This window comes from Elephas maximus, chromosome 4 (genome assembly GCF_024166365.1).
Source record: "Elephas maximus indicus isolate mEleMax1 chromosome 4, mEleMax1 primary haplotype, whole genome shotgun sequence".
NCBI classification, from domain to species: domain Eukaryota; kingdom Metazoa; phylum Chordata; class Mammalia; order Proboscidea; family Elephantidae; genus Elephas; species Elephas maximus.
The window spans coordinates 182,859,752-182,879,232 of record NC_064822.1 but is presented as its reverse complement, the minus strand read 5'-3'; the positions used below and the strand labels follow the sequence as shown (position 1 = coordinate 182,879,232).

General features: G+C 43.2%; 1 protein-coding gene across 1 annotated transcript in view; it reads left to right on the top strand.

Annotated features, from left to right (window-relative positions):
• Positions 1 to 18,974, top strand: part of LOC126076067 (DNA dC->dU-editing enzyme APOBEC-3A-like) — a 92,740-nt gene extending 73,766 nt beyond the window's left edge. Inside the window, exons 3-5 of the mRNA XM_049884458.1 lie at positions 17,874 to 18,138; positions 18,569 to 18,684; positions 18,945 to 18,974. Coding sequence (XP_049740415.1) covers positions 17,874 to 18,138; positions 18,569 to 18,684; positions 18,945 to 18,959 — 396 coding nt within the window. The 3' untranslated portion in view covers positions 18,960 to 18,974. The remainder of the gene's footprint in view (positions 1 to 17,873; positions 18,139 to 18,568; positions 18,685 to 18,944) is intronic.
• Positions 18,975 to 19,481: the final 507 nt, after the last annotated feature.

The window sequence follows — 19,481 nt, the reverse complement described above, 5'->3', positions numbered from 1 at the left end:
TGACATTGAATCTTCTGGCCCAGGCACATGGTTTATCTCTTCTTCAATACAGGCCTCATTTTATATTTTTCAATAATTTTTTAAGTTATTTTCAGAAAGGTCTTACAAATCTTGTTTATTTCTGGTTAAAATTTTGCATACTGTATATTCACCTACTTTCAATTAAATTTGAAAATTGCTTGTTACTAGTATGTGAAAACATTAGTCATTTTTCCATACTGGTCTTGGACCCAGCAACCTCATTATTTCTAGTAGTGTAGTAATTTCACACCACTTGTTTCTTTTTTTGTCTTGGGGCACTGGCTAGGAATATATGATGAGACTGAACAGGGCATAGGGCAGTTATAGGTCAAATTCTTGTTTCCTACCACAGTTTTAAAGAAAATACTTCTAAGACAGGGAAATAGAACATCATAAGCTCCTTATTATTTATTTCTTATCTAGCTACCATTTTCATTAAATCATGTTTTTGTTGGCATTTTTCATTATGTTCACAAGTGAGAATTGTCTATAATTTTCCTTTCTTGTATTCTCCTTACCTCACTTTAAAAATGAAGTTTATTCTACCTGCACTAAATGAGTTGAGGAAGTTTACCTATCACCTGGGAAAGTTTACAAAATTTGGATCATCAATTAAAACTTCCTGGATGTGCTAGTAATAAGGAGCCCAGGGTTAAGAAGGAAGGGTGTTGACATGTCATGGGGTTGTTAACCAATGTCATGGAACAATGTGTGTACTCTTTGATGAGAAACTAGTTTGTTCTGTAAACTTTCATCTAAAGTACAGTAAAAAAAAGTACAGAAAAAAAACTTCCTGGATGTTTATGTGTACAACGTAGTTAATGATTCCTTTACTTTAATGGCTTCATGTTTATTCATGTGCTTCATTTCTTTTAGTGTCATTTTTATCAGATTTTTTTATACAAAATTTTTTATTTTGTCTGATTTTCTAATTATTGGCATACTTTTATTCAAAATGTTTTCTTATAACTTTTACATCTCTACTGTTAAATATACAAGGAACTGCCAGAAGAATGAACAAATCTGTCTTGGAAGAAGTACAATCAGAATGCTCCTTAGAGGTAAGGATGGTGAGACTTCATCTCACTTACTTTGGACATGTTATCGGGAAGGACCAGTCCCTGGAGAAGGACATCATGCTTGGTAAAGTAGAGGGTCAGAAAAAAAGAGGAAGACCCTCAACAAGATGGATTGACACAGTGGCTACAACAATGGGCTAAAACATAGCAACAATGGTGAGGATGGCACAGAACCGGGCAACATTTCCTTCTGTTGTACATGGGGTTGTTATGAGTTGGAACCAACTCAATGGCACTAACAACAACTGCTCCTGTAATTATGACAACCGTCAGAGATTGAATTATGTCCCTCAAAAAATGTGTATATCAATTTGGTTAGGCCATGATTACCAATACTGTGTGCTTGGCCCCCATTTTGTGATTGTAATTTTATTCTGAGAGGATTAGGGTGGGATTGTTACACCACCCTTATTTAGGTCACCTCCCTGATCCAATGTAAAGGGGGTTTCCTTGGGGTGTGGGAGAGGGAAGCAAGCAGAGAATTGGGGACCTCTTACCACCAAGAAAGAAGCACCAGGAGCAGAGCGTGTCCTTTGGATACGGGTCCCTGTGCCTGAAAAGCTCCTTCACTAGGGGAAGACTGAGGAAAAGGACCTTCCTCCACACCTGACAGAGAGAGAAAGCCTTCCCCTGGAGATGACACCCTGAATTTGGACTTTTAGCCAACTTACTGTGAGAAAGTAACCCTGAATTTGGACTTCTAGCCAACTTACTGTGAGAAAGTAAGCTTCTCTTTGTTAAAGCCATCCACTTGCGGTATTTCTGTTATAGCAGCACTAGATGATAAAAACAACAACCATTTTATTTAAAAACTTTTACATTTTTCTTACAGAGACTATTCACCACTATAAGTATCTTCAAAATAAAATCTTTTGACTTTGTTTCATTCTTATATTCTACCTTTTTTCTAACTTCTTGAAATGAATATTTAAAATTCAATTATCAATCTTTTCTATTTTCTAATGTTGCCCCCTACGTGTCTCTCAGTTTGTCGTATTGTGGGGGCTTGCATGTTGCTGGAAGCTATGCGCAACTCAAAATGAGAAGAAATAGCATCAAACCTTCATTAATAATTAAAACCTGGAATATATGAAGTATGAATCTAGGAAAATTGGAAATCATCAAAAGTGAAATGGAATGCATAAACATTGATATCCTAGGCATTAGTGAACTGAAATGGACTGGTATTGGCCATTTTGAATTGGACAATCATATAGTCTACTATGAGGGGAATGACAACTGGAAGAGGAATGATGTTGCATTCATCGTCAAAAAGAACATTCCAAGATCTATCCTGAAGTACAACGCTATCAGTGATAGGATAATATCCATAAGTCTACAAGGAAGACCAGTTAATATGACTATTATTCAAATTCACTCACCAACCCCTAAGGCCAAAGATGAAGAAATAGAAGATTTTTATCAGCTACTGAGAACATCCAATCAGGATGCATTCATAATTACTGGTGATTTGAATGTGAAAGTTGGAAACAAAGAAGAAGGATCGGTAGTTGGAAAATATGGCCTTGGTGATAGAAACAATGCCGGAGATCGAAGGATAGAGTTTTGCAAGACCAACAACTTCTTCATTGCAAATACCTTCTTTCACCAACATAAATGGCAACTATACACATGGACCTCACCAGATGGAACACATAGGAATCGAATTGACTACATCTGTGGAAAGACACAATGGAAGAGCTCAATATTATGAGTCAGAACAAGGCCGGGGCCCACAGTGGAACAGACCATCAATTGCTCATATGCAACTTCAAGCTGAAACAAGAAAATCACAGCAAGTCCACGAGAGCCAAAATATGACCTTGAGTATATCCCACCTGAATTTAGAGACCATCTCAAGAATAGATTTTACCCATTGAACACTAGTGACCAAAGACCAGACAAGTTGTGGAATGACATCAAGGACATCATCCATGAAGAAAGCAAGAGGTCACTGAAAGACAGGAAAGAAAGAAAAGACCAAGATGGATGTCAGAGGAGACTCTGAAACTTGCTCACAAACATCAAGCTGCTAAAGCAAAAGGCAGAAATGATGAAGTAAAGGAGCTGAACAGAAGATTTCAAAGGACGGCTCGAGAAGACAAAGTAAAGTATTATAATGACATGTGCAAAGAGCTGGAGATAGAAAACCAAACGTGAAGAACACGTTTGGCATTTCTCAAGCTGAAAGAACTGAAGAAAAAATTCAAGCCTCGAGTTGCGATAGTGAAGGATTCCATGGGGAAATTATTAAACAACGCAGGAAGCATCAAAAGAAGATGGAAGGAATACACAGAGTCATTATACCAAAAAGAACTAGTCAGTGTTTGACTGTTTCAAGAGGTAACATATGATCAGGAACCCATGGTACTAAAGGAGGAAGTCCAAGCTGCTCTGAAGGCATTGGCAAAAAAAAAACGCTTCAGGAATCGACAGAGTATCAATTGAGATGTTTCAACAAACAGATGCAGCACTGGAGGTGCTCACTCGTCTATGCCAAGAAATATGGAAGACAGCTTCCTGGTCAACTGATTGGAAGAGATCCATATTTATGCCTATTCCCAAGAAAAGTGATCCAATGGAATGCAGAAATTATAGAACAATATCATTAATATCACATGCAAGGAAAATTTTGCTGAAAATCATTCAAAAACAGCTGCAGCAATATATCGACAGGGAACTGCCAGAAATTCAGGCTGGTTTCAGAAGAGGACATGGAGCCAGCGATATCATTGCTAATGTCAGATGGATCCTGGCTGAAAGCAGAGAATACCAGAAAGATGTTTACCTGTTTTTTATTGACTACGCAAAGGCATTCGACTGTGTGGATCATAACAAATTATGGATAACATTCCGAAGAATAGGAATTCCAGAACACTTAATTGTGCTCATGTGGGAGCTTTACATAGATCAAGAGGCAGTTGTTCGGACAGAACAAGGGGATACTGATTGGCTTAAAGTCAGGAAAGGTGTGTGTCCTTTCACCATACCTATTCAATCTGTATGCTGAGCAAATAATCCGAGAAGCTGGGCTATATGAAGAAGAACAGGGCATCAGGATTGGAGGAAGGCTCATTAACAACCTGTGTTATGCAGATGACACAACCTTGCTTGCTGAAAGTGAAGAGGACTTGAAGCACTTACTAATGAAGATCAAAGACCACAGCCTTCAGTATGGATTGCACCTCAACATAAAGAAAACAAAAACCCTCCCAAATGGACCAATGAGCAACATCATGATAAATGGAAAAAAGATTGAAATTGTCAAGGATTTCATTTTACTTGGGTCTACAATCAACAGCCACGGAAGCAGCAGTTAAGAAATCAAAAGACGCATTGCATTGGATAAATCTGCTGCAAAGGACCTCTTTAAAGTGCTGAAAAGCAAAGATTTCACCTTGAAGACTAAGGTGAGCCTGACCCAAGTCATAATATTTTCAACCACATCATATGTATGTGAAAGCTGGGCAATGAATAAGGAAGACTGAAGAAGAATTGATGCCTTTGAACTGTGGTGTTGGCAAAGAATATTGAATATACCATGGACTGCCAAAAGAACGAACAAATCTGTCTCGGAAGAAGTGCAACCAGAATACTCCTTAGGAGCAAGGATGGCAAGACTTAGTCTCATAGACTTTGGACATGTTTTCAGGAGGGATCAGTCCCTGCAGAAGGACATCAAGCTTGGCAAAGTACAGGGTCAGAGGAAAAAAGGAAGACCCTCAATGAGGTGGATTGATACAGCGGCTGCAACAATGAGCTCAAGCATAGCAACAATTGTAAGGATGGCCCAGGACTGGGCAGTGTTTCGTTCTGTTGTGCATAGGGTCACTATGAGTTGGAACCAACTTGACGGCACCTAACAACAACAATGTTGTTGCTAGGTCCTGTCAAGTTGGTTTTGATTCATAACAACACTAAGTACAACAGAACGGAACCCTGCCCAGTCCTGTGCCATCCTCACAACCATTCTTATGTTTGAGCCCATTGTTGCAGCCACTGTGTCAATCTAGCTTGCTGAGGGTCTTCTTTTTCACTGACCCTCTACTTTACCAAGCATGATATTCTTCTCCAGGGACTGGTCTCTCCTCTTAACATGTGCAAAATATGTGAAATGAAGTCTCTCTATCCTCGTGTCTAAGCAACATTCTGGTTGTGCTTCTTCCAAGACAGACTAGTTCGTTCTTTTGGTAGTCCATGGTATATTCACTATTCTTTGTCAACACATAATTCAAAAGCATCAATTCTTCTTCAGTTTTCCTTATTCACTGTCGTGCTTATGAGGTGACTGAAAATACCATGGCTTGGATCAGGCCTACCTTAGTCCTCACAGTGACATCTTTGCTTTTCAACACTTTAAAGAGGTCTTTTTCAGCAGAAATGCCCAGTGAAATATGCCGTTTGATTTCCTGGCCACTCCTTCCATAGGCGTTGATTGTGGATCCAAGTAAAATGAAATCCTTGACAACTTCAGTCTTTTCTCTGTTTATCATGATGTTGCTCATTGGTCCAGTTGAGGATTTTTGTTTCTTTATGTTGAGGTGTAATCCATACTGAAGGCTGTGGTCTTTGATCTTCATTAGTAAGTGCTTCAAGTCCTCTTCACTTTCAGCAAGCAAGGTTGTGTTATCTGCATAACGCAGGTTGTTAATGAGTCTTCCTCCAATCCTGATACCCCATTCTTCTTCATATGGTCCAGTTTCTCAGATTATTTGCTCAGCATACAGATTGAATAAGCATGGTCAAAGGGTAGAAACCTAACATCTATGTGCATTTAAGATCACAAAGTTTTCTCTAAGTACGAGTTTAGCTACATGCCACAAATTTTGATGTGTTGTTTTCAAAATCACCGAGTTCTAAATATTTCCAATGTTCATTTTTATTTTATCTTTGACACAAATAGTTTTTAAAGGAGAGGCTCCATGTCATACCAGGGAAGGGCATGGATCAGAAACCAGACATTCAGATTGGAATCCAGGCTCTGCCATGGACTAGCCATGTCCTTGGCCTCAAGTCCTCATGCTTAAAATGAGCTGTGTCAATTTGGGCCTCCCACAAGCAGGTATCAAAAGCCAGAATTAGAGGTACAAAAAATTTATAGAAAAAAAAAGCCTGTGAAAGATAAACTGGGGAGGAGGTGGGAGGAGGGGAGAGAGCTTGGGTCATGATATGGACCAGACACTTGAGAGATGATAGGAAAGGAAGGAGACCTGGTTAGGAAGAGACTCAGACTGCAGGGCCATTCTGAGAAAGGCTCAGGTGGGCGTGGAAAACCCCAGAGTACAGATGAGCTGTTAGAGGAGGCCCACCTCAGGCCCGCTGTGCTCAGTCATTGCTGGGAAGGTGTGGCAGTGGGAGGGTGACAGCCAACTGGGCTTCTCACTGTAGGTTCTCTCAAGGGAGATGAGAAGCATACCTTCCCCACACACCTGGGCTTAAAAAAAAAAAAAAAGAACAGGTTAAATTCTTTTATTCAACCAGTATGTAGTGAGAGTCTTCTGAGGACCAGGTTGCTATGAAGATTAGTGGGTTAATATCCGCAAAGTGCCCAGCCTGCTGCTGTAGCTGAAAGCGTCCTTGGTTTTGAAATGGGCTTCCTTTCATGATGCTCTCCAAGGTGTGTCCAATAATTTGAATCCATGGAAATCAGTTTTTGTTAAATCAGGCTCCAATTGTAAACAGGGCCTTTATCAAATTTCTCACAAAAAGGCCACCACACAAAGCACAAAGGAGCAGAACTACCCCGACTGTTGTGGAGAGATGCAGAGGGCCCTCAATCTCTGGGACCACCATTTTACTCCAAAATGCCTATGGCAACTCCCTCCTCATCCAGTAGCCATCTGGTCTTTCTCTTTGAAACTTCTTTGCTTGGCCAGCAGACCCCTGCCACCCATCCCATCCTGTCCCAGAGCCCTGCAAAAGCACAGGCTCTAAGACCTTATGAGCTCTCAACTGTCCACCCACTTCCCCATCTCCCACTCTTGTCTAAGGTAGAGCCATTTAGCCCTGCCAGGTTCCTTGAACCCCATTGCAATAAAGTGTTCCCTTTTAGGAAACTGAGGCTTTATGGTGAGATCCCTGCTAAGAGAAGCCTTGTCAGAAGGCTCATGGGGAAGGAGGAATAATTCTTTTTCCTACTCACATGGTCTCCTGCCTTTATTGCACATGGAGAAGCCTGGAGTGGACCAGCAGGAGGGAAAAGAGTAGCCTCCAGGGGTCGGAAGAGGAGGCTGCGACGTGGAAGGGGGCATAACCACTACACTGGGGACGTGTGCTTTCTACCTGTTTCATACCCGCATTAACTTCTGCTCTTCCCCTAGGGCCCTTCTTGGCCTCGGGATCCTGATCTGAGGTCTCTATGCCAACTGTGATCCACAGCTGGGGTGATGTGCCGACAGTGACATAGATCTGACGCAGGTCTGAACAGAGATCTCACCAGCTGATGCATCAAAGCAGACTCATCTGTGTCTCCAGCTGTCTGCTCTCCCGGAAGCCGGAAACTACCAGATCCCTGCTGCTCCCCGAGTGGGTCCATGGAAAGCCCCCCTTTCAGTTTCAGTTTCCTGGCTCAACGCAGTCACTTGGTTACCTGAAAATGACTGGTCTGCTGAGCTCTGGGGAGTGGCTGTCTTTCTGGGCAAGGGCAGGGCAGGGCACCAGAGTGACTATGGCAGAGGGAGACCTGGGCCGTAAGCATTTGTAAAGCAGCAAGAACCCAAATTCTTCGTGTGGCTGTCTCTGTAAGGTGTGCCGCCCTAGAAAATCAGCCTCACCCCTCTGCCTCAGGCAAGACAGGGCCCAAGGAGAAATATCTCAATATAATGATGTAGATACCACCTGCCAGGGCCAGAGACTTGGAATAAAGAGTAAGGAAGCACTCAAGGGTACCCCACAAGCAAAAAGAGGTGACAGGACCCATACCCTGAGTTTTTGGGGGGAAGCAGCACGAGGAACCCATGGCTTATTCCTTCCTCTGTCACAATTATTCCTCAGTCAGGGGATAAGAACTCCTCACAGTTCCTCTGCCCCTGAGATGGAACACTTTTAGGAACAGCTTCACCACTGGAGTGTCCTAAGAGCTCCTCTAAATAATCTCTTCAGTCATTTGATCCCCACCACCCATCTATCAGTTTGTCATACTGTGGTGGCTTGCATGTTACTGTGATGCTGGAAGCTATAGCTATGCCACTGGTATTTCATGAGTGATGTGGGGTCACTCATGGTGGACAGGTTTTAGTGGAGTTTCCAGACTAAGACTAGGAAGAAAGGCCTGACAATCTACTTCTGAAAATTAGCCAATGAAAACCTTACGGAAGAAACAGAACATTGTCCCATATACTGCTGGAAGATGAGCCCCTTGTGTTGCAAGGTACTCAAAATATGACTGTGGAAGATCTGCCTCCTCAAAGCAGAGTTGACCTTAAGGGCTTGGGAAGAACAAAGCCTTCCAGACCCTCATTTGCTGATGTGGCACTATTCAAAATAAGAAATTAAAGTGCTAAACACCCATTAGTTATTGTATGAAGTATGAATCAAGGAAAATTGGTAATTGTCAAAAATGAAATGGAATGCTTAAAGATTGATGTCCTAGGTGTTAGTGATCTGAAATGAACTGTTACCAGCTATTTTTGAATCTGACAATCATATGGTCCACTATGCTGGGAATGACAAATTGAAAAGGAATGACGTAGCATTCATCATTAAAAGAAAACTTGGAGATCTACCTAAAATACAACTTTGTCAGTGATAGGTTAAAATCCATACACTCACAAAGAAGACCAGTTAATATGAAATTATGCACCAATCACGAATGCCAATGGTGAAGAAATTAAGATGCATCGATAATTACTGGCAGCTGGAATGCAAAAATTGAAAACAAAGAAAAATCAGTAGTTGGAAAACACGGTCTTGGTGAGAGAAATGATGCTGGAGATCACGTGATAGAATTCTGCAAGACCAATGACTTATTCATTGAAAATACTTTTTTTCATTGACACAGTCGACATCTATACAAGTGGACCTTGCTGGATGGATTACACCAGAATCAATCGACTGTATCTGTAGTAGACAGATAATGGAGAAGTTCAATGTTATCAATCAAGACAAAGCCAGTAGTCGACTGTGGAACAGACCATCAATTGCCCATGCGAAAGTTCAAATTAAAGCTGAAGAAAATGAAAGCAAGTCCATAAGAGCCAAAGTGTGACTTTGAATACATAGCACCTGAATTTAGAGACCATCTGAAGAATAGATTTGATGCACTGAACACTAATGACTGAAGACCAGAAGGGTTGTGAACTGACATCAAGAACATCATACATGATGAAAGTTAAAGCGTCATTTAAAAGACAAGAAAAAAGGAAATGATCAAAATGAATGTCAGAAGAATCTCTGGAACTCTTAGGCACAGAGTAGCTAAAGCAAATGGAAGAAACGATGAAATAAAATAACTGAACAGAAGATTTCAAATGGTGGCTTGAAAAGACAAAGTAAAGTATTATTATGAAAAGTGCAAAGACCCTGGAAATAGGAAACCAAAAAGGAAGAACACACTCAGCATTTCTCAAGCTGAAAGAACTTAAATATTGAAGAATTCTATGGGCAAAAATTTGAATGACACAGAAAGCATAAGAAGAAGATAAAAGGAATATACACCGTCACTGTACCAAAAATAACGGGACAACAATCAACCTTTCAAGAGGTAGCATATGATCAAGAACCGTTGGTACTGAAGGAAAACGTTCAAGAGGCACTGAAGCATTGGGCCAAAACAAGTTCCCAGGAATTGACAGAATATTAATTGAGATGCTTCAATCAATGGATGCAGTGCTGGAAGTACTCACTCATCTATGTCAAGCAATTTGGAAGACAGTTTCCTGGCCAACCAACTGGAGGAGATACATATTCGTGCCCATTCCAAAGAAAGGTAACTAAATGGAACTTGGGGATTATTGGACAATATCATTAATATCACATACTAGCAAAATTGTGCTGAAGATAGTTCAAAAACACCTGCAGCCACACACCCACAGGGAACTGTCAGAAGTTCAAGCTAGTTTCCGAAGAGGACATGGGATGAGGGATATCATTGCTGATGTCAGATGGACCTTGGGACAAAGCATAGAATACCAGACAGTTGTTTGTTTGTGTTTATTGACTATGTACATCATAACAAATTATGGACAGCATTATGAAGAACGGGAATTCCAGAACATTTAATTGTGCTCACATGGAGTCTGTACATGGATCAAGAGGCAGTCGTTCAAATGAAATGGGGGACATTTCCTGGTCCAAAATGGGAAGAAGTGTGAGGCAGTTTGTATCCTTTCACCATATTTATTCAATCTCTGTGCTGAACAAATAATCCAAGAAGTAGGACTATATGAAGTACGGGGAATCAGGATTGTAGGAAGACTCATTAATCACCTGTGAAATGGTGACAAAACCTTGCTTTCTATAAATGAAGACGATTCGAAGCACTTACTGATGAAGATCAAAGACTGCAGTTTTCACTATAGGTTACACCTGAACATAAGGAAAACCAAAATCCTCGTGAATGGATCAATAAGCAACATCATGATAAATGGAGAAAATACTGAAGTTGTCAAGAATTTCTTTCTACTTGGATCAACAATCAACATTCATGGAAGCAAAAATCCAGACCTCAAACAACATATTGCAGTATGCAAATCAGCTGCAAAAGACCTCTTTGAAGTTCTAAAAAGCAAAGATGCCCCTTTGATGACCAAGGTGAGCCTGACACGACCCATAGTGTTTTCGATCACCTCATATGCCTGAGAAAGCTGGACAATTAATAAAGAAGACAAAAAAGGAATGATGCATCTGAATTGTGGTGTTGGCAGAGAATAAAGAATATACTATGGACCACCAGAAGAAAAAATAAGTCAGTCCTACCAGAAATAAAACCAGAATGCACCCTGGAAGTGAGAACGATGAGACTTTATTTTACTTACTTTGGACACCTCCTCAGGAAAAGCCAGCAGAGGGTCAGCAAAAACCAGGGTCACCTTCTAAATGATGTCGTTGTTGTTGTTAGGTGCTGGCTAGTAGGGTCCAACTCATAGCGACCCTATGTACAACAGAACAAAACACTGCTCATTCCTGTGCCATCCTCATGATCATTGCTATACTTGAGCCCATTGTTGCAGCCACTGTGTCAATCCATCTCATCAAGGATCTTCCTCTTTTTCACTGACCCTCTATCTACTCTACCAAGCATGATGTCCTTCTCCAGAGACTGATTCTTCCTGATAACATGTCCAAAGTATGTGAGATGAAGTCTCACCATCCTCGCTTCTAAGGAGCATTCTGGCTGTACATCTTCCAAGACAGATTTGTTTGTTCTTTCAGCAGGCCAGAGTGTGTGTATTCTATATTTTTGGCCAACACCATAATTCTAAGATGTCAATTTTTCTTCAGTCTTCCTTATTTATTCCCCAGCTTTCCCATGTATATGAGGCGATTGAAAAGACCAAGGCTTGGATCAGCCACATTTTAGTCTTTAAAGTGATATTTTTGCTTTTTAACACTCTAAAGATGTCTTTTACAGCAGATTTGCCGAATACAATATGTCATTTGATTTCTTCACTGCTGCCTCCATAGGCATTGATTATGGACCCAAGTAAAAGGAAACCCTTGAAAAGGTCAGTATTTTCTCCAATTGTCATGATGTTACTTATTGGTCCAGTTGTGAGGATTTTTGTCTTCTTTAAGTTGAGGTGTAGTCCATACCGAAGGTTGTGGTCTTTAATCTTCATCAGTAAGTGCTTCAAGTCGTCTTATTTTGGAAAGCAAGTTTTTGTCACCTATATTGCAGGTTGTTACTGAGTCTTCTTCCAATCCTGATGCCCCATTTCTTCATATAGTCCAGCTTCTCATATTATTTGCTGAGCATACAGATTAGATAAGTATGGTGAAAGGATACAGCTCTGCCACACACCTTTTCTGACTTTCAACCATGCAGTATCCCCTCATTCCATTCAAACAAATGGCTCTTGATCTATGTACAGCTTCCTCATGAGCACAATTAAGTGTTCTGGAATTCCCGTTGTTTGAACGTTATTAACAATTTGTTATGATTCACACAGTTGAATGCCTTTGCATAGTCAATAAAGCACAGGTAAACATCTTCCTGGTATTCTCTGCTTTCAGCCAGGATCCATCTGACATCAGCAATGATATTCCTAGTTCCATGTCCTCTTCTGAATCTGGCTTGAATTTCTGGCAGTTCCCTGTTGATATACTGCTGCAGCCACTTTTGAATGATCTTCAGCAAAAATTTTACTCCTGTGTGATATTAATGATAATGTTTGATCATTTCCACTTTCGGTTGGACCATCTTTCTTTGGAATAGGCGTAGATATGAAACTCTTCCATTTGGTTGGCCAGGTAGCTGTCTTCCACATTTCTTGGCATAGACTAATGAGTACTTCCAGTGCTGCATTTGCTTGTTGAAACATTTCAATTGGTATTCTGTCAGTTCCTGGAGCCTTGTTTTTTTGCCAGTGCCTTCAGAGCAGCTTGGACTTCTTCCTTCAGTATCATCAGGTCCCGATCATATGCTACCTCCTGAAATGGTTGAACATCAACCAGTTCTTTTTGGTACAGTGACTCTGTGTGTTCCTTCCATCTTCTTTTGATGCTTCTTGCATTGTTTCATACTTTTCCTGTAGAATCCTTTGCTATTGCAACTCGGGCTTGAATTTTTTCTTTAGTTCTTTCAGCTTGAGAAATGCTGAGCATGTTATTCCCTTTTGGTTTTCTAACTTCAAGTCTTTGCACATGTCATCATAAATCTTTACTTGTCTTCTCGAGCTGCCCTTGGAAATCTTCAGTTCAGCTCTTTTACTTTATCATTTCTTCTGTTTGCTTTAGCTACTCAACATTCAAGAGCAAGTTTCAGAGTCTCTTCTGATATCCATTTTAGTCCATTCTTTCTTTCCTGTCTTTTTTAATGACCTCTTGTTGTCTTCACGTAATGACATCCTTTATGTCATTCCACAGTTCATCTGATCTTCAGTTATTAGTCTTCAATGTGTCAAGTCTATTCTTGAGATGGTCTCTAAATTCAAGTGAGATATACTCAAGGTGGTACTTTGGCTTTCATGGAATTGTTCTAATTTTCTTCAGCTTCAATATGAACTTGCACATGAACAATTGATGGTCTCTTCCTCAGTCAGCTCCTAGCCTTGTTCTGATCAATGACATTGAGTTTTTACATTGTCTCTTTCCACCAAAAAAAAAAAAAAAAACCCATTGCCATCAAGTTGATTCCAACTCATAGCGGCCCTATAGGACAGATTAGAACTACCCCACAGAGTTTCCAAGGAGAGCCTGGCAGATTCGAACTGCCAACCTTTTGGTTAGCAGCCGTAACACTTACCTACTATACCACCAGGTTTCCTCTCTTTCCACAGATGTAGTCAATTTGATTCCTATGTATCTGGCAATGTCCACATGTATAGTCTCTGTTTATATTGTTGAAAAAAGGTTTTTGCAACGAAGAAGTCACTGGTCTTGCAAAATTCTATCACGCGATCTCTAGCATCATTTTTATCACCAAGCCCATATTTTCCAGCTACTCATCCTTCTTCTGTTTTCAACTTTAATTCCAATCACCAGTAAGTATCAATGCATCCTGACAGCATGTTCTATCAGTTTCAGACTGCAGAAGTTGGTAAAAATCTTCAATTTCTTCATCTTTGGCCTTAGTGGTTGGTGCATAAACTTCCGTAATAGTCATATTACCTGGTCTTCCTAGTAGGCGTATGGATATTATCCTATCACCGACAGCGCTGTACTTCAGGATAGATCTTGAAATGTTCTTTTTGACAAAAAATGCAACACCATTCCTTTTCAAGTTGATGACAATATGACGATATGATTGTATGATTCAAAATGGCCAATACCAGTCCTTTTCAGCTCACTAATGCCTAGAATATCAATAAGATAGATTGACACAATTGCCCCAGTAATGGGCTTAAATATATCAATGATTATGAAGGTGGCGCAGGACTGGACAACATTTCATTCTGTTATCTATAAGGTCACCATGAGTCAGAGCCGACTGAACTGCAACTAACAATAATAGCACCATTTAACACACTGGGAAAGACATCATTACCTTCTGACCAACACTCTTTGGTTCCTTTTATTCCTACAGGGAGAACTAAATTCTGCTGAGGGCAGTGATAGTCCAGCTGAAATGACTCATTCCCCAGCTTCGATTCAGCTGGCAAGGACACGGCCACTGGAAAGGCATCCATAGAGCCTGGACTCTCTCCTCTGGGTCTACTGTTAGCATGTTGACACAAATCATGACTTGTCCTTAAGACAATTAGAGGGAAGAAGAAAAGGGGATGTACAGACCAGGGTGTCAAAGAGACAGAAAGAGGCTGCATTAATTTCCTGTTGCTGCGGTAACAAATTACCACTAATTTAGTGTTTAAAACAACACAGTTTATTAACTTATAATTTCGTAAGTTACAAGTCCAATACGACAAGTCATTACCTCCTAAAACCCCTGTCAAGTGAGAGTAATCATATCTCTCTCAACTTTGCACTTGAAATACCGAGGGGTGAGTTCGTCCTCCACCCCTGACCATTTCTGTCTTTTTCCACCTTGATCAGGCCCTGTATCCCAAATAGACACATCTGGGCCAGAGCCTACCTTGTCCAATATGGGACAACTGCTTTCCAGGGGTGAAGGTGGGTCTGCAGCCAGAGCCTGAAAAAATAAACAGAAACTTACCTATGGATCATCACAGCATCATACACTGTTGTTTATAAGCAGAAAACAGGTTGGGCAACAACTTGTCCATTTCCGACAGCTCATGAGTCACAACCATCCTCTCAGTGGCCCTGAGTGCGGACTAGGGTAGGTGTGGCTCTGTCTCATCAGAAGGGTTGTGGGAACACTGTGACCATATATTAGGACGCTAGGACTTTGAAGAACATCCTGAGAAGGGGAGAGCAGCTGTAAGCAGGCAGAAGCACGAGGAGGGGAGCCCAGTACCAAAGAAGGAGATGGAGGCAGGCGCAGAACCGAGGCCCAGGTACCCCACCCTCCCAGCCCCTCTGCTCCTGGGCCTCCCGCTCCAGGTCTTCGCTGATGGGGACCCACCTCCTCCCCTTTGGGGACTCCTGATCTGGCTCCTGGGGCTTGTTCTTTCCTCTCTTTGGCCATCTCTTCCTGATGTCTTCTCGACATATCCAGCCCGACCCCCAGCTCCTGGGCTGGACACTGCAGAGTCGCCTTTGGTGCCTCCCTCCTTCCTCTGCTCTCCAGTCTCCGAGGAAGCCCTGGACTTTCTACTCTGGAAAAGTCCCTGAGCTGGGAGCTAAGAGATCATTTTATCCTCAGCTGTATGATTTTTTTCAGTAGGGCCTTTTTTATATAATAATTAAAAAAATTAAGTTATTTGGGGGAGAGAAAACTGTCTGGCATTCTTTTTCCGCAGTGGTCCCTCCAAAGAGTGTATTTGGCCCCAGTGCACAGTCCAGCAGGTGCTAACCCCATAGTCAAGAGCAAAGAGCCCCACTGGGTCCACTTCCAGCAGGGACACAGTCAGCCAAGGCCGGGACTGGGCAGGATGTGAACCCAGGGAAGGCAACCAGCCTCGCCATGGAGCAGGGGGCCCTCATCAGAGTGTCTGATCACCTGCATTGGCTCCTGGGGGACCCCAACAAGGCCAAGGAGCCCCAAGGATGGGCTGACTGTCCCATGAGCTCCCAGAAGGGGTCAGAGAGGGGAGCTTGGTGGCCTCCAGCACAGTGAACAGAAGCCCCTTCTCTGCAGGTCCTGGAGGGATAAGGATGAGACGGGGAAGTGGGGGGTATCCAGAAGAAGCCTTCTGAATTGTGGTTTTCTCTTGTCTGTGTCCCAGAGACCTGATGGATCAAAACATATTCCGCTTCAACTTTATTAATGACGCTTCCGTCCGTGGCCAGAAACAGACCTACCTGTGCTATGAGGTGGAGCTCCTAGATGGCAACTCCTGGGTCCCGTTGGATGAGGGCAGGGGCTTCCTCCTTAATCAGGTGAGGGTTCCAACCCAAAAGCAGCCAGGTAGGGCCTTCCTGAATCAAAAGACATTGATGGGCAGAAGGTTCTGTGTGTACATGTGTGTCCCACAGAGGCTTGCTCACCTTTGGAACCCACTACCCTGCAAGTCTGTCCTCGAGTTGAGTGGAGGTGGGATCCGTGGTGACTGGCTTCAGGTCACACATTGGTAGCAAGTCACCATGTCCCAGCCCAGAGTCACCCCATGCTCCGGGTCTCACCCCACTCCTCTGGAGATGCCCCCAGGATGGATGGTTTCAGGGTTGCAATAGACAAAATGTTTTCTCTGCACACCTGCCCAGGACCCGTCATAACCCCACTCACTGCCTCCAGGTGGAGCGCAAAGAGCATCTTCACAACATTGAAATGTAGGGAAAAAGGGCTTGCAGTGGTTAATATTCTGTGTTCACAAGGTCCGGGTTCCCAAATGCCTGTTTCCTGGGCTCAATTTTGGCAGAAGAGAGAGCCTGAAGCAGGTAGAGAGGAGGGAGGCAGCCCTGACCAGGGCAGAGGCCACAGTGCAGTGAGGTCAGGGGTCAACAACATTTGGGAGTGGGAAGGGGTGGCCAGGATCAGGGGTCCTGGAGTCCCACAGACATTCCTTTCTGGGCCTTTCCCATAACAGCCTCTGGCTCAAGAGGCTGAGTGGCTGGCTGTTGGCTGTGAGTCCAGGTGCAGATGCTACTTCTGGTCACTCTGGGCTGAGCCTGGGCCTGGCAGGACTCCACCCACTGCTAGGAGGTCCCTGCAAGGGTGCTGGTCCCCACACCTGCCTCATCAGCTGCACTTGGTAAAGGCACACCCTGTGGCCCCTTCTCACCTCACCTGTGACACCCGGTCGTACTCCTCTATTGTCTGTGCACTATTTTAGTGGCCTGACTGGATTCCAGTCCCTGCTTGAAAATCTTTTCACTGCAGTTGCGGCAAATCTCCCAATTTCTATCAGCACAGAAAGGCTCTGCTCCCATCACCCAGGTCCCCATCTTGGTGAGGGTCCTACCAGGCCCCCTGGGCCTCAGTCCTCCTGCACAGCGAGCTCTTTTGACAGAGTCTGTATCGCCCTTGGGCTCAGCACAGGTGAGGCCCAGAGTAGGAGCTCGTGGAATGATTGGTGTGTGAGCAGGTGGGGAGACAGGTCCGTGGGTGATAGATGAAGGAGGGCAAATCCCCTGAAGGAAGCACACCCAGGTCAACGTTGTCAGCCAAATGACCTTCGGGCTCCCCCTGTATCTCCCCTCCCTCCTCTAGCTCTTCATCTCCTTCTGCAGGGCCAGGACAAGGGGGAGGCAGAGGAGGCCCTTGCCTAGGGTGCAAAATAGAGGGGGGCCAGAAAAGTCAGTAAGCAAGATGAATACTATTTTAGTGCAAGATAAATAATATTTTAATGCCACATTTAAGTAATGAAAGCAATCTCATGATGAACAAAATAACCACACTCTAATTACAGACAGATCAGGAACAGCGCTGAGCGGAACTATTTTGGAAGTGAAGCAAAATAAAAAGTCATCCGCACCGATCCTGTTCTCAATACTGCATCACAGTACTATCTACCCTCATCGCTGTGGCTCGGTCCTTCCTCAGCTCCCTCTGATTTTGCGTTGCCACTTGCCTCATCCTAGTCCAGCCCTTGTCCCTGTTCACAAGTGACCTAACACTTTATTTTCTCTGTTCGGTCTGCTCCTGCTCCCCAGCCACGCCGCCATGCAGAGTTGTGCTTCCTGGACCGGGTTTCTTCTTGGCATCTGGACCCCACGAAGCACTACAAATTCACCTGGTTCCTTTCCTGGAGTCCCTGCCGTAACTGTGCCCAGGAAGTGGTTGCCTTCCTGGGGGGGAATAGCCACGTGAGCCTGAGCATCTTTGCCCCCCGAATCTATGATTACTACTCGGGATATGAGGAGGGCCTGCGCTCACTGCGGGGGGCCGGGGCCCATGTGGCCATCATGACCTCTACAGGTGAGAGTGGAACCCATGTGGGGTGGAAGGAAGGTTGGAAAAGGGCTGTGGGAAGTTGCTAGAAGAGATGGGAAGTATTTAGAATTCTTAGTCGAGAAGCCTTTGTTGCTGCCAGCAGAGGTGATGGAAGACTCCAGGACAAGTCTTGGGAGTCTAGTGGAAGAGAGAGCTCAGAGGAGATGAGGTCTAGGGGATGGGAGGGAGGGTGGCTGGTAGTGGAAGAAGGATTTGGGAGTTTTGAGAAAGAAGGAGGTTCTGGCTGGGTTATATCCTAGTTGGAAGAAAGAATTGGAAGGAGAAGCTCAGTTCCCGGGGGAGGGAAAGTGAAAGAGGAAGAAGGAAATTATGATGCAGAAATTCTGTCCCTAAGAGTGTTACACCTTTTTGCCCCCAAGGCTGGTGTTGAGTTTATTTTCCTCTCTCCACCCAGAGTTTGAGCATTGCTGGAGAACCTTTGTAGACAACCGTGGATATCCCTTTGTGCCCTGGAATAGGCTGGATGAAAACAGCCAAACCATATCGAGGAGGCTGCAGAGTATTCTCCAGGTGCGAGCCCTCCCTCTCCCCTGGTGCTCTCTGTTCCCCTCTCTCCTCTCCCTCCCCTCTGCTCAGAGTCTCTTCTGTCTGTGCCTTGGGGGCATCCAGCACCTTCTCTTCCAGTCCTTCTTTCCAAGTCCCTCTGCTCCTCTCACTCCATGTGTCCCTCCGTCCACTTCTCTCTCTTTCATTGTCCCCCATCCCTTCTGTGTTTCTTACTTCGAACTGGCACACTCCCCTGCTCCATTCAATTCCCTTTCTCTTTCTAGAATGGAAACAACTGAGAGAACGGCTTTAGTATCTCCAAGGAGCTGGGAACCTGTGTTGAACAGCAGAAATGTAATCAATTACCTTCAAGAAACATAATTACACCGTTCTCCAAAATCTCCGGCTTGCTTACAATAGACCACCAAAAGACAATGAGTGCATAAGTGCTAGAATTCTTTAAAATCCAAGCAGAATTACATTTTATTTAAAATGTATTTCAGGTTCCAATTATATAGCAGTCAAGTACTACCAAATAATTTTCCATTTTTTATGCAATAATTATTTAATTGGTTTTAAATCTAGAGCATTAAAATGAACTACCGAGAACCTTCTTGAATTCTTTTGCTTTGTAAATATATCATGAATTCCAAACAGTTAAATAAATTCTTGCAAACACATAAATGGTTTTCTTTTTGGTTATGTGTCTGTCCTCATGTGGGGCAATGGTCATGCTAATTCCCTCTGGTAAAAACCCAAATCAGCTACACCTTTCAGGAGAAGAACCTAGAATTCACAAACTTACACTCATTGACAACTGT